General features: G+C 42.0%; 1 protein-coding gene across 1 annotated transcript in view; it reads right to left on the bottom strand.

Annotated features, from left to right (window-relative positions):
- The window catches only part of LOC126278893 (calbindin-32), a 1,341,317-nt gene extending 1,328,046 nt beyond the window's left edge, over window positions 1–13,271 (bottom strand). Inside the window, exon 1 of the mRNA XM_049979167.1 lies at window positions 12,996–13,271. Coding sequence (XP_049835124.1) covers window positions 12,996–13,271 — 276 coding nt within the window. The remainder of the gene's footprint in view (window positions 1–12,995) is intronic.
- Window positions 13,272–14,619: the final 1,348 nt, after the last annotated feature.

The following is a 14,619-nucleotide window of genomic DNA, read 5'->3' as shown; positions in this document are numbered from 1 at the left end:
GTTTAGCTGCAGTTTAACGGATTTCTTGTAACACTCATGTGGATGACCTCGCACTTGTCGCTATTTAGGGTCAACTGCCAATGTTCGTACCACTGAGATATATTTTGTAAATCGTTTTGAACTTTTTTCTGACCCTATGATGATTTTATTAGAACTATAAACGACAGCGTCATCTGTAAACAACCTAAGACGTCTGCTCATATTGCCTCCCAAATCGTTTATATAGATAAGGAACAGCAAAGGGTCGAGGTAGAATCATTAGAGACGAGGAGTGGGTCCCATGAAGAGCACAGGGTGCAGCCAACTGCGGGTTGTGACTCATTTCGGTCCCAATGATGTGTGTCGCTTTGAATCGGAAGAGATTCTCTGGTTTCGAGTGGCTATCAGAAGTGGTAAAGGCTGCCAGTCCCAATTGCGACATGAAATCAGAGCTCACTATTTAGAGTATATTCGATGGGACTCATTGCAAACCTCTGGTGCAGAGCCGAGTGGAGGCTCAGACGGTTCCGCGACCATGTGGGCTGCAGATTCCTCGGCTTGCTCCGTAGATTGGTTCGGTTTCGGGTTCCGCTAAATGGGTCACGAGACCAATACACGCAGCTGACGGCTATATGGGCAGCCGTGTCTTTGTGGAGTGGACTGGGAGTTCTTTTAGATTAGAAGCTGTCGGAGAATCGCAAAAAGGGCTTCAGTCTCAAAGGGTGCTGGTCGAACACAAGAAGAACGCATATTCAGGAACCATCGGTATAACAGTTCTAAACTGTCATAGCTTTGTTGGGAAAGTACCAGAGTCCCAAGCGCTAATAAAAGCACTGCTTGTTCAAATCGTTATAGGCCCTGAAAGCTGTCGAAAGCCAGAGGTTAGTTTAGCAGAAATATTTGCGAAAGACCAAACGCTGGGCAGGAAGGATAGGCTAAATACAATTGGAGTTGACGTGTATGTTGCTGGTAGAAGTAGTTTATATTGTACGCAAAATTGAAGCAGATAGTTTCTGTGAGTTATTAGGGTAGAGGTCATTCTTGGCAACCAGAATAAAACAATAACTAGATCAGAATTGGCACGTGTTCGTTTTTTCCGCACGTTGTTCGAGAGTGGAATAACAGAGAATTAGTGTGAAGGTGGATCGATAAAGCCTCTGCCAGACACTTAAGTGTGATTTGCGGAGTATTCATGTAGATGTAGAGAGCTGGCTGTCACAGTGTATTTGTTTATAAGAGAGTAATTACCACCTCTTTCAAACAGTGGAATTTATTTCCGCGACAGATATGCACGACAGTGAATGCCAGAAAACACCGTGGCGCAACATATGTAATAGCTGTAACTTAATTTTTCCCCAATTTAATCAAAATTACTTTATTTAATAACAACACGTTTTACTCTACGGAACTGCATTGTAAATATAATTCTATTAGTTTACATTTTCCATTTGCCAGATACTCGATACACCAGCGACACAGAGAGAATACGCTTCATATCGTACATAGCTGGAAATATTATTCCGTTTGGCGAAGAAAGTTAATATAATTCTGCTACCCATTTCCCAAACTCTTATATACAGTTACACAACGTTTAACACTGACAATTTAGTTTCCGCTATAGATCCCTACAAGTCAAGTAATCCGTTGTACATAGAACGCGCTCGAATCAGCGTGCGTGGACATAAAACATTTTTCTCCTCTAATTGAGAGACGAACAAATTAAAGTAGTTTGCATTCGAGAATAACGGTACTCAAATCCCTTTTTGATCAGTCAGTTTACGATTTTTTGATTTGTTTCTGGGTCGATTATGACAATTGGATACTGTCTGATTCACTCTATATCTACAACTACATACATACTGGGAACCACCGTATGATGCGTGGCGGAGCGTACCCCGTACCTGGGGGACTGATGACCTTAGCTGTTTAGTCACCCTTAAACATCCCAACAACCACCACCACCACCCCGTACCTCTACTAATGATTTTCTTTCCTGTCCCAGTTGCAAACAGAGCGAGGGAATGACGATTGTCTAAATGCCTCCGTATGAGCCCTAATTTCCTTTATCTTACTTCGAAGTTCTTACCCGAAATATACGTCGACGGCAGTACAATTGTTGTGCAGTCAGCTTCTAGTGCGGTAAATGTTCTCAGTTGTGTTCATCGAAAAGAACGTCGCTTTCCTTCCAGGGATTCCTATTCGAGTTCTCGAAGCATTTTCGTAATACTTTCATGTTATTCGAATCTACCGGTAAACAAATCTAGCAGTCTGACTCTGAAATGCTTCGATGCCTTTCTTTAATCCAACCTGGTACGGATCCCAAACACTCTAACACTACTCAAGGATGGGTCGCACTGCAGTCCTAGATGCCGTCTCCTTTAAAATTTCCCCGATATACTCCAGTCGATCATTCGCCTTTCCTACAGCAACCCTTACATGCTCATTCCATTTGCAATGTTATGCCTAGATATTTAACCCAAGTGGATGTGTTAGGCAGCACACTAGTAATCCTGTACTTGAACATTATAGGCTTGTTTCTTCTACTCTTCCGCAGTAACGTACATGCTTCTACATTTAGAGCTAGCTACCATTGATAATATCAACTAGAAATTTTGGCTATGTGATCTGGTATCCTCCTACGGCCATTCAAGGGCGACGCATTACCGTACACCACAGCACCATCAGCAAACAGCTGCATATTTCTCCTCATCCTGTCGTTTACGTATATACAGAATAAGTGTGGTCCTATCACGTTTCCATGCGACACCTCTGACGATACCCTTGTCTCTGATGAACACTCGCCATCGAGGACAACATGCTGGATTCCGTTACTTACGAAGTCTTCGACCATTCAAATATCTGGGAAATCTACTCCATAGTTCGTAACTGCTTTTACAGTAGGCTTTGTGGCACTGTTTCAAACGTTTTCCGGAAATTTAGGAATATGGAATCTGCCTGTTGCCTTGATCCACAGTTCGTAGAGTATTATATAAATGATATGCCCTCTAGTATTATGCGTAACTCTAAAATATTTCTGTTTGCTGATGACACTAGCGTGGTAGTAAAGGATGTTGTGTGCAACATTGACTCGGTTTCATGTAGAGCAGTACATGACCTCAGTTCCAGGCTTGTAGAAAATAAACTAACGTTAAATCACAGTAATACTCAGTTTTTACATTTCCTAACATACAATTCAACAAAACCTGACATTTCAATCTCTCAGAACGGGCATATGATTAGTGAAACTGAACAGTTCAAATTCCTAGGTGTTCAGATAGATAGTAAGCTGTCATGGAAAGCCCACGTTCAGGATCTTGTTCAAAGACTTAATACTGCCATTTTCACTATTCGAACGGTATCGAAAGTGAGTGATATTTCGACAAGTAAAATAGTCTACTTTGCTTATTTTCATTCACTTATGTCGTATGGTGTTATGTTTTGAGGTAACTCTTCCCATTCTAGAAGGATATTTTTGCCTCAGAAACGGGCAGTTCGGGCAATAAGTGGTGTGAGTTCACGAACCTCTTGTCGACCTCTTTTCACGAGTCTGGGTATTTTGACATTGGCCTCTCAATATGTATATTCCTTAATGTCGTTTGTTGTTACCAATATTAGTTTATTTCCAACAATAAGCAGCTTTCACTCGGTTAATACTCGGCAGAAATCAAACCTCCATTTGGATCGGACTTCCTTAGCTCTTATGCAAAAAGGTGTGCAGTCTACTGATGCATCCATTTTCAATAAGCTGCCACTCGAATTCAAAAATCTTAGCAGTAATCCACGTGCTTTCAAATTGAAACTGAAGAGTTTCCTCATGGGTCACTCCTATTCTGTCGAGGAGTTCCTTGAAAAATTAAGGTGATTTTCGTTGTATTGCTGATAGAGTTTGCTTAAACTTATGGACCGATTTCCTTTCAGGTTCATGAACATTTATTTTTATCTGTTATTACTTTTTATGTTGTAAGTTCATGTACTGACACGTTCCATGACCTTGGAGATTTGCTCCTCAATTTGGTTCTACGGAACTTGACATTTAAATAAATAAAAAGGCCAAACGCCCCATTCGAACTCACACTCCGTTTCGAATCACCCCATCGTCGACGGGACCATAAACTCTGAACTTCTTTTACGAGTCACACTTAATATATTTGATTAGCTATCTCTTACATTAACAAAGAGGCAACATGAAGTGTTAATATGCACACTAAAAAGGTTGCGCAGCTCTGAAGAGTTATATCTTAATTTTCCTCCAGTTATAACATAGGAATTCAAATGGTCATGTTTATTGGAGTCTGAAATCGCACACTTTATTTGGAACATAGCGAAATTTTTATGTCAGTTAAACTCTCAGTCCAGTGGTGCGAAAAGGTTAAAATTACACGTCAGTACGTAAAAATGTTCGACTATTAGTCTTATGTGACCCTCCCTGATGTACACGACACAGACGTCTCGTAAATGAAGTGTTGCTTTCAGAAAGCTATACATATTAAGAGTTTACTGTTTAGGTGACTGAAGCCCTTCAAAATAAGCAATCTCAGCAACATATAAATCTTTTTTGTCATTTTATTGCCTGCCTTCAAACTTTTCTGAATAAACATGTTTTTGTAGGCGTCAGACATTAGTTCCATCTCCGCAAGTGCAAAGGTTAATCTCTAACATGACACAGCTTTCGCGTAAAACGTTAGTGAAATAGTATTAACATGAAAATTCTAGGCAATGATTGGGCTCTCCTATAAAACTAATGGCAAATATTTACTTTGTCATTTATTTACATCTGCTTTGTTTCTCATGGAAGGTGGCAATGGAAACTTCAATGTAGGATTAGATTGCACCACTGGTTTTGTACGCCCTCAGCTGCCTGAGCGCAGAATTTGTGTCATAGAACGTGTTAACATGAAACGCATACAGACTACTAGACGCTGACATTCATGCAATTGGTTTTTCAAAGCCTGTGACTTTGAGACTATGCGCTTAGCTCTTTGCGTGAGGTACCGTAATAAGAAAATGTGGTAGAACACACTGGAAAATGAGCATTAATTCTCGAAATGGATTGTGGTGAGTACTAGGAAAAATACTAATAAGCTACTGGTATGGTTCTACGTTTTACTTTAAACGACAAATAAACTTGTTATGAAGGTTATCTCCATGACCAATCAGCGATCTCCAATTGCACATAATGAGGTCTTACATTCAAACAAAAATTTGTTGTTCTGATGTTGGTTCCAAAACGCTTTTAGGCTCATCAAAGGGTGTAGTCACTGTCATTACATGTTCATATGATTTATTTTCATCATCCCAAAATTATTGTGAGTGTATCTGACAAAATCTGTAACTACAGGTTCAGTACAACCATATTGCAAAATGTAAAATGAAATTACCCACAATGGTGAATATTCTTCTTATATGCATTACTACGTGCTAAAATCGATATCTGCAACAAAGATAAAAAATTACTAGAGCCTTTTATCTTTGAGTGTATTCGTTTACACTTGAAATTTGTATCCACATAAATACTGTTATACAACAACGTTAATTAGACTCACAAACTCTCAGAAGTAAGGATTAGATATGACGACTCCATGTCTTAATTAAAAGGCGTCTCGCATTGTCGTGAATTCTAGCATGGGTTTTACGATTCTACCGCTTTCATCAGTAAGACGTAACTGAAAGATATAGTTATAGGCCACTCACGAAACTTTAATGCCCGTATTCGCTCAGAAGTGCCACTCGTATTTTCACTTACACCGTCTTCTTGACGACCTACCTCTGTATGAAGCGCCACCTTGTCCACTGAAATTTCCATTTGCCAACCTGATGGAAGCATCTTTGTCCTTCTGCATTAGAAGTGCGAAGTTTTGTAAAAGAGCGGAACAAACTTTATTTGTGTTTTACTAATTTCTTGCGACAGGGAATCTGTAGTATTATCTCTATTAACTGGTACGAACCATGCCCCACATGCTTAGAAACGGAACTACAACTCTTCGCATTTTTCTTGTAGTTGAGAGGAGGGATTAAATTTAGAATTATGAGTTTTCCTTTATTTGATTAAGCATGATGTCAGGATTGTTCCCTTGGAAAAGGGCACCTCTTTTGCCTTGTATTTGTACTAAAAACTGGCAGAATTCAGTTAGGCAAAATATAGAGAACTTACACTTGCATCGTAAAATTGTGACACAGCCTTGAATATTTACTTTTTTATTTTCCTGTCTTGGATAATGCCAGGGTATCAAATTGTTGCGAGTATTTCGTTCTGAAATCTCATTCCCTATTTTAAACGTAACGATTCTCTTACGTCAATGCAATTCTGAGCTTTATGGTGTCACATGATTAAAATTTCGCATATGTATGAAAACTAGTCTTTGATTTTTGGTCTTATGTGACTCTGCTGATGAACATGCACAAAAGAATTATACATAAGTAAACATTTAAATGAAACTTCCTGGCAGATTGAAACTGTCTGCCGGACCGAGACTCGAACTCGGGACCTCAGCCTTCGGCGGGCAAGTGCCCTACCAACTGAGCTACCCAAGCACGACTCACGCCCCGTCCTCATAGCTTTACTTCCGCCAGTACCTCGTCTCCTACCTTCCAAACTATACAGAAGCTCTCCTGCGAACCTTGCAGAACTAGCACTCCTGAAAGAAAGGATATTGCGGAGACATGGCTTAGCCACAGCCTGGGGGATGTTTCCAGAAAGCCACTAAGTATTTCAAATCCTGAAGTTACTATTTTCGGCCTCCTACATACTGAGTTAGAACGTTTCTTTCTTTTCTTTTACCGTTTGTCTTCAAACTCCTCCCAGTATAGAGACTTTGGTAGGCGCTAAATTTGTTTGCACCTCCATAAGTGCTAACGTTGATCTGCAATGTTGCGAGCTTTCGCAAAACATTTAAGAAATGGTATTAGTATGTGAATTCCAAACAAGAATTCCAACAAGAATAAAATACAGTATTCTTCAAAATATGTAGTTAATCTCAGTCGCTGCCCCTAATACCTACAAAGATAGGTGACTGAAGTATGTATAGAGTACCTGATGCAGTTAAACACGTAAATACTGCTAACATTAGGGCGCGAGAGTCGATTTTACTTACCGTTTCCGAGGGAATCGCTCCTTTGTAAAGCGTTTCTGAGTCACACTCTTTGTGACAAAAAGAAAAGGTATTTGATCAGTCGTTCCTCTGCGTCTTAATTTCGTTGCTTTTTGCGTGCACATCCCATTTTGCTTTGTCGCTCTCTCTCTCTCTCTGTCTCTCTCTCTCTCTCTCTCTGTCTCTCTCTCTCTCTCTCTGTCTCTCTCTGTCTCTCCCTCTCGCTCTCTCTCTCTCGCTCTCTCTCTCTCCCTTTCGCGCGCGCTCTCTCTCTCCCTCTCTCTCTCTCTCTCTCTCTCTCTCTCTCTCTCTCTCTCTCTCTCTCTCTCTCTCTCTCCCTCTCTCTCACAGACACAGACACACACACACACACACACACACACTTTCTCTCTCTCTTGCAATACCGAGCAACAGAAAGCTATACACTGATGAGAGAAAACATTATGTCCACTGCCCACCGTGAACATGTATGCTGCCTGGTGGCACTGATATGAGCAGAGACGAATGGGAAATCATTCTAGCGACGATAAGTGGCGCAAATTCGAAAATCCGTCGACTTAAGCGACTTTGACAAAAGTCAGACTGTCATTGCCCAGTGCCTGGGAGCGAGCATCGTGGAAACGGCGAAGGTGGTCAGTTGTTCTCGTGCAACTGTGGAAAGCTTCTAAGGAAAACCGTTGAAGGATACTGAAACCACGAGTAGACGATAAGAATTTGGACGTCCAAACCTCATCACACAAGGTAGGGACCGGAGGCTTACCCGTGGGATAGGCGGCAATCTGTGGCAGATCTGACGACAGTGTTCAGTGTTGGCGCAGGCACAAATGTTTTGGGTCACACCGTTCAGCGTCCACTGTTAAACATGGTGTTCCGCAGCAGGGGGGAACCCTACGTGTTCTCATGTTGACCTAACAACATCGTCAATTATGATTACAGTGCTCACGGGATCATCGAGATTAGATCGCCGATCAATGGAATCGTGTCCCCTGGTCAGATGAATCCAGTTATTGTTAAACCAGGTTGATGGTCATGCCCAGATACGCTGTTATTCAGGCAAACGTCTGCACGAGACACGCAGCGCGCCACGGACGCAGGCCAGTGGGAGCAGCATTATGTTACTGTTGGGACATTCACCTGCGCTCCATGGGACCTGCGTTAGTAATCGAAGGCACCGTGACGGTGTGGACTACGCAAACATTACTTTTGTATCCCACCTGGAAGGTGGCACGTGGGTCTGCTCCTGCAAACTGAAGGGTAGGTCGAATGTAGGAAGCGATTAGGAGCAGGTGAGGTAAAAATCTCGGTACTGCCAGTAAGTAAAAATACATTTAATAGAGAATAATAGTCATGACATATACGTAACTTTTGGTAAAGATGAGCACGTAGGTGCGAAGCCGTTATCCATGTATCAAAGCTAGGAGTTACTAGTAGTTGGACAAACTATCATTGAAGTAACAAAGGCAAAGTCTGTAATGGCTAGCCCCCTATGGAGTATGAGCTAAGTTGGTTGGTCGTCTGCTCTTGAACAACTGGGGAGAATCTGGAGCGGAGCTCGTAGAGCTGCACAGCGCCGGCTAGAGCACACTGTCGTCAGTGTCGTAGTGTCAACCTAAGAACTTGTACCTACACTGTGGCATTGTAGCTATCGATACCACAATTACGGGACTTGTACCTACACTGTGGCATTGTAGCTATCGATACCACAATTACGGATTACCTGTAACCCCTTATGCTTGATGTCTTCTTCAACAGTGATGATATCTTCCAGCAGAATAACTGTCCGTGTCACTAGGCCAGAATTTTGCTGCAATAATTTGACGATCATGTTAGTGAAGTGACGTTTATGTCTTGGCCACCAAATTCAGCTTATCTGAACCCGATGAAACCCAACTGGGAGGCTAACGGTTGTCGGCTCAGCGTCCACAAACCAGCCACAGGTAATTTACGGAATGTGTGTAACCTATGCATAGCCATCTGGTGCCGGAAACCTCTGGAAACCTATCAAGAACTTGTCGACGCCATGGCACACAGAATCACTTCTGAATTGAGTTCCACAAGTCGACCAACACGCTTTTAAGTAGATGGTCATTATGTTATGGCTGAACAATGTGTGGCACCATATAAACATATTTTAATGTACAGGCACATGACCGCTAGAGTCACAAAACTCGTAGTGCCTTTCTAAAATAAAAACATTTCGACTGACGCTATGGAATCAAGTTCACTGACGAGATTTGAGCCTCACCACCCAGGTACTGTATTTCCTTTATTGGTGTTCAGCGCAACGGCGATATCGACACTGTCACAGATGGCGACAGCGTACGGATTCGCCGTAGCACACAGATGCTATGAAGGGCGCTTAAGGCTGTTTCTGCAACAGTGCGTGTGCATATTGGGTCGGGTAGATCAGTTGGTGAATTTTGTATCGGTCAGGGAGCTATCAAACAATTTGAAGTAGTAAATGCTGTTACAGTTACTGAAGTAGTACTATGTTACAAATGCCCACAAAAACTTCAGTAATTTGATCAAGTTTGTAGGGATCACATTGTGCTCATGTGGGAGCGGCCTAGATGCTTGTAAAACAATAAACTGGTAGCCAAGATCGCAGGAATTATTTTTATTCGATGATTACCAGTTTCGGCGAAACTAAAGCAACTATCATAGGATCTTAGGACCAAGATGTTGTAACCTGGATGTGTCCTAAGATCCGATGATGGCGGCTTTAGTTTCGCCGAAACCGGTAATTATGGAATAAAAAGAATTCCTGCGATCTTGGCTACCAGTTTATTCTTTTATTTGATCAAGTATTGATTGTAGGAGTTTCATTCTTTCTAAGTGGCTTATTCCGCACATTTTCGCCGTATAATGCACTGCGAAAAGTTATTCTATAAAGAGAATAGTCTTTCTTCACTATCGCAGCAGTATCGTCGCGTCTGCTACGAACACTGTGAAGTAACTGATTTGCTTTTTTGTTGCGTTAATGCGCATTCCCTCAATAGATTCAAATGTATTAACGAAAAGGTGAAAAGGACACGTTGAGTTCTCTACGTCGAAATATCCGCAATCTGTGAACACACTACCTGGAACTTTCTGTTGTTTTAATTAAGACTATTGTGGTGCCGTATCCGCCACTTTAGTGTTAAGAAAAGTAGATATGCTTTTTGGGTTGATGAAAGAAAATTCGACCTGAAATATTTTCGCTGTTCCTCATGCTCCAGAAAATGTTTCCGTCAGGAACAATAAATCGAAATGTTTTGTACAAATCTCTCGCTACTGTTTTGTCGGCCTTTTCAACATTCTATGGCCCAAAGAGAGTCTGGCGAATAGTGCCTAATGATTCCCTTTTTATGAGATGGGGAGAATCTTCTTATACAAGGGAAAACCTCCGACTTCCTCACTGTATCTACAGCACAGGGATAATCCTAGAAAATGAAGAGGCCAAAGAACCCTGGAGAATTAACGAAGAACTTGAACACTTGCAGAATGCTCTTATCAGTTTACATCATTTTGTGGTTTTAGTTATCTATTAATAATAGTAACAGGGGTGTGTGTTTCTAGATACGGCCATTTTTAGCGGTTTCATGGTTCTACCCAGTACAACTGTATCCTGTTGGTGCTAGGTGATCAGGAATATTTTTCTTACCCTTGAACAGCTCATTTAAGTGTCCGTTATGTAGTTTTATAGACAACATGATTATAGTGCAGTTTCTTCAGCTAAATAAGGCATAATATAAAACTGTTTGATAACGCCCCAGGATACAAGACAGCAGTGACAAACGCAATCCAGAATTTTATGGAACTGAGATCTCTGTTTTTGAGAACCAAAAAGGAATCGAATACATACCCCAAAAACAGCTTAGTTGTTTGTGGCTGCGTACGCAACAGTCCGCAGCTGCCTTTACTCGTGCAAGCCCTCCGTCCTCGGGAAGTGTATTTTGACTGCCTGCGTCTTTTAAGTCCATTCCTCTCCCCTCTTTGTGGCACATCTGCGACGGAATTTATGGACGGCCCCATTACAGTTAACGTTAATTCTCAGTTTACAATTTTATCCACGTTCATTTGCAGGGATATATATCCATATACTTACTTTTTCTGTTACACCAAAAGTTAAAATATTTTTGAAAACTTAACTCTAAAATTAATCTGGAAACCATATAACTTCAGTATTTTCACCAAAACGTTTTTCGATTTTCTTATCCCCTTGCATTCTTATAATAATTTTCTTTAAAATAGTGGAAGAGTTCTTATCTAAACCCTCTTGTGTTGTATTACTGAAAATACAAACAATATAGATCTGGTGTAAAACATTCTCTTGTAGGGCAACATCGTTTCCACCAGGCTGGTATTTTAAATCACTAGTTTACTCTACTCGCTGCTTGTAGAGTGTGTTTATTGTCGTTGAATTGCTCGCGTCGATGATGTGTTCACATCTACTCCGAGTACGCGCTCGAGATGAGCTGGTAGTATCGATTAAAGTACTAATTTAAAATAGACAGATGGGAACAATGTTCTTTTAATTTTACGTCGTTCTCATTCTCAATGGAAAGAAATAATTCATTTTTGTACAACAAGAGGACAAAATGAAAGGAGTTGCCTAGATTCCCGTAGTAAGACGCAGCAGGAAACAAACAGAAACGAACATTCATCGGAAAATCCAGAGCTTCTTCGAGATCAGCCAGCAATTGTTCTCGTTCTAGTCGCGAGTGCTACCGACAGTTTGTGATCCACTTATGTGAAACGAGAAGTCTTTTTCCTTAGTTGAGTTATCCGATAACGTGATACTCAATTGCTTCAAGAAGTACAACATCCGACAACTTCTATTGTACCGCTTTATTTTCGCTAAATCGCGTTTCGGAGTTTTACTCATCTCCAACTGGCGTAATACACTTGTGATTTCATCAGTGTAACTTTTTTATCTACTGCGTTATGAAATCTGCAGCTGCCCTGTCCTGAATAACAATTACTTCAGCTATCAGGTTTCCTAGGATATATGTACTGTTGAAAATATAAATGTATTGCGCCAACTAAAGAAGGGTCTTGGGATACATAAAGTGTTAGTAGGATTCGCGTTTTCAGGGTTCTGCAGAAATTTACTTATGTATACAGATATTTAATTACAGGTTTTGATGAGTGAATTTTAGAGTGTCGAAATTCGTGACATAAATGGCCGTATCTTTTAACTCCTTTGACTTAGAGGCTTATATTTTTTCACACAACCAAGGGACCATAGAACTTACCGTGTGACATATATTTCAACTTCGTTCTTATATCCGTTCCTGAGAAAAAATTGACCTTAACAGGACGACATGTAGGCAGATGGACAACAAACGGCAAAAATTTTGTGATAAAATTACAAATTTCCAATTATCAAAATTTTCCATTACTTCTACTGTGAAACCTTGCTTCTTATCAAATTTCATAATTGTAGATCACCTGGAAGTACGCTGTAGATTTTGATGAGTACGCTCTCAAGAACCAAAGTACGTGTCGTGCTTGGTCGCACCTTTTGATTGCACAGACTTAGAAGCTTGAATTTTTTAGACATTATTTGACATACATTTGAACTAGTTATTTTTACCTTCTCCTCTGGAAAAGGGTTCTTAACAGACAGAAAGATGGACAACAAAGTGATCCTACAAGGGTACCACTTTTAGTGATTGTGTTATGTAGCCTTAAAAAAAGGGGTTGGCAGATTGCATTTCTTATAATAATTCAGTCCACAGCCTTAGAGCTCCTTCAGTTCTCGATGATACCTGTGCATCGAGAACCTCTGGGCCCGCCCAAAAGTGTGACTGCAACAAGCAGGTGGCGTGTTCTGCGGGTTAGCGTGCGCTGCCAGGGGGTGTGGCCTGACGCGGCGGCTGTCGCAGGGCGACTGCACAGTGGCTGGGAAGGGAAGGGAAGGCAGCTGTTGCGCGGGGCGCTCACCTGCTGCAGGAGCTTGCGAGGAGGCCCGCTAGGCGGCAGCAGGGGGTGCGCGGCTGGGCTGTCTGCGGCGGCTTCGGCTGCTACTGGGCTGCTGCTGGTTGCTGCTGCCTGCGAGTGGGCGCCGAGACGACTGCAGCAGAGGACGCCGCCGCCGGCCGGAGCCACGGCGCCCGCGGGAGGGGAGGGGAGGGGAGGGGAGGGGAGGGTGTGCTGCGCAGGGCGGTGGTGGGGTGGTGCGGGGCGTAGGGGAGGGGGAAAGTTCCGCGAAGCCCTCATCAATTGGAGGCATGCTGCCTAATGAATGGCTGCGCCCGAACTCGGCTTTTATTTCGCGCCGATTGGCGGATTTCGTTACGCATAGAGAGCGAGAGAGTCCGTGTGCAGTCAAAAACTGATCTCACTGCTCCAGACAGACATGCGAGTAAAGCAGCTGAATTTTGCAACATATATTAACAGCCTGTTTAAATCTGTATATAGCACAAAGCTTATCAAGGAAGATTGGACACCATACATAGAGCTCTGACCAACCTCAACAGGATGGAAACTGAGAAAGAACCGCAACAGATACTCCAAGCCACTACAGTGACACACTAATTATCGATATCTACAAAAATATACAGAAGCCAGCAAACTTGTAATTTTACGAGCTGAGTATCTGGCATTTTTGTTTGTTTCTTTGTTATGGATTTAGGGTGCAAAACTGCTACGGTCATTAGCGCCCGGTCTGTGACTTGGGAAAAGCTAAAAAAACGAAACTGGAAACTAGCAGCAATGGGAGCAAAACTCAAAAAAGTGGGTAAATCAACAGAAGGAAAGCTTAGAAAACCACTATAGAAGGGGGTTGTTTGTCCCCAAAAAGAACGTCAAATTACTCACGTCATCTCACTGGCACTAACGAACTCGAGAACGCGATCGGCTGATCTCATGTCATCTGCTAAAATGGAAGATATATCAGGTGACAGCTGTAGACGGGCGCGTAACGGAGTAAAATAGGGGCACTCAAGTAAAAGGTGTCTCACTGTCCACAATTGAGAGCAGTGGGGACAGAGTGGGGGAGGATCGCCGCCTAAAAGATGTCGATGGCTAAAAAGACAATGCCCTGGCTGGAGTCTAGTTAAAATTACCTCCTCCCGACGACGAGTTCGGGAGGAAGAGGTCTAAGAACAGGGAAGAGCTTTCACGTCCCGCAATTTACTATTGGGAAGTGTCGACCAATGTGCGTGCTATAAAAGACCAATACGACGACATGAAACACTCCGTAGATCGGCGAAGGGAATCATGCGAATAGTTGGCCGAAGAAGAGAGACCTGGTAGTGACTGATTATATACCTATTCCAGTCTTCGATTAGTCCATCTCATCTTTCTTCTTGTCTCTGTCCATCTCCTACACCCCTCCTATTGAACATCCCCTTAGAAAAATTAAGAATGACAGTGCTGGTAAACCTCTTACGTTACCTGATTTTCAAACAGCTGAGCAAAACTGAACGTACTCAGACATTTCTCTCTTTACTTATTCTGATCATCACTAAACTGACACATAATTCTTTTTTATCGCGGCGCAATCTGACTTTCAATAATCCCTAGAAAAGAATGGCCCGGACTAACAGTAACCTATACCTTTCAT

This window comes from Schistocerca gregaria, chromosome 6 (genome assembly GCF_023897955.1).
Source record: "Schistocerca gregaria isolate iqSchGreg1 chromosome 6, iqSchGreg1.2, whole genome shotgun sequence".
NCBI lineage: Eukaryota > Metazoa > Arthropoda > Insecta > Orthoptera > Acrididae > Schistocerca > Schistocerca gregaria.
This window is presented reverse-complemented; position numbering and strand designations above follow the sequence as displayed.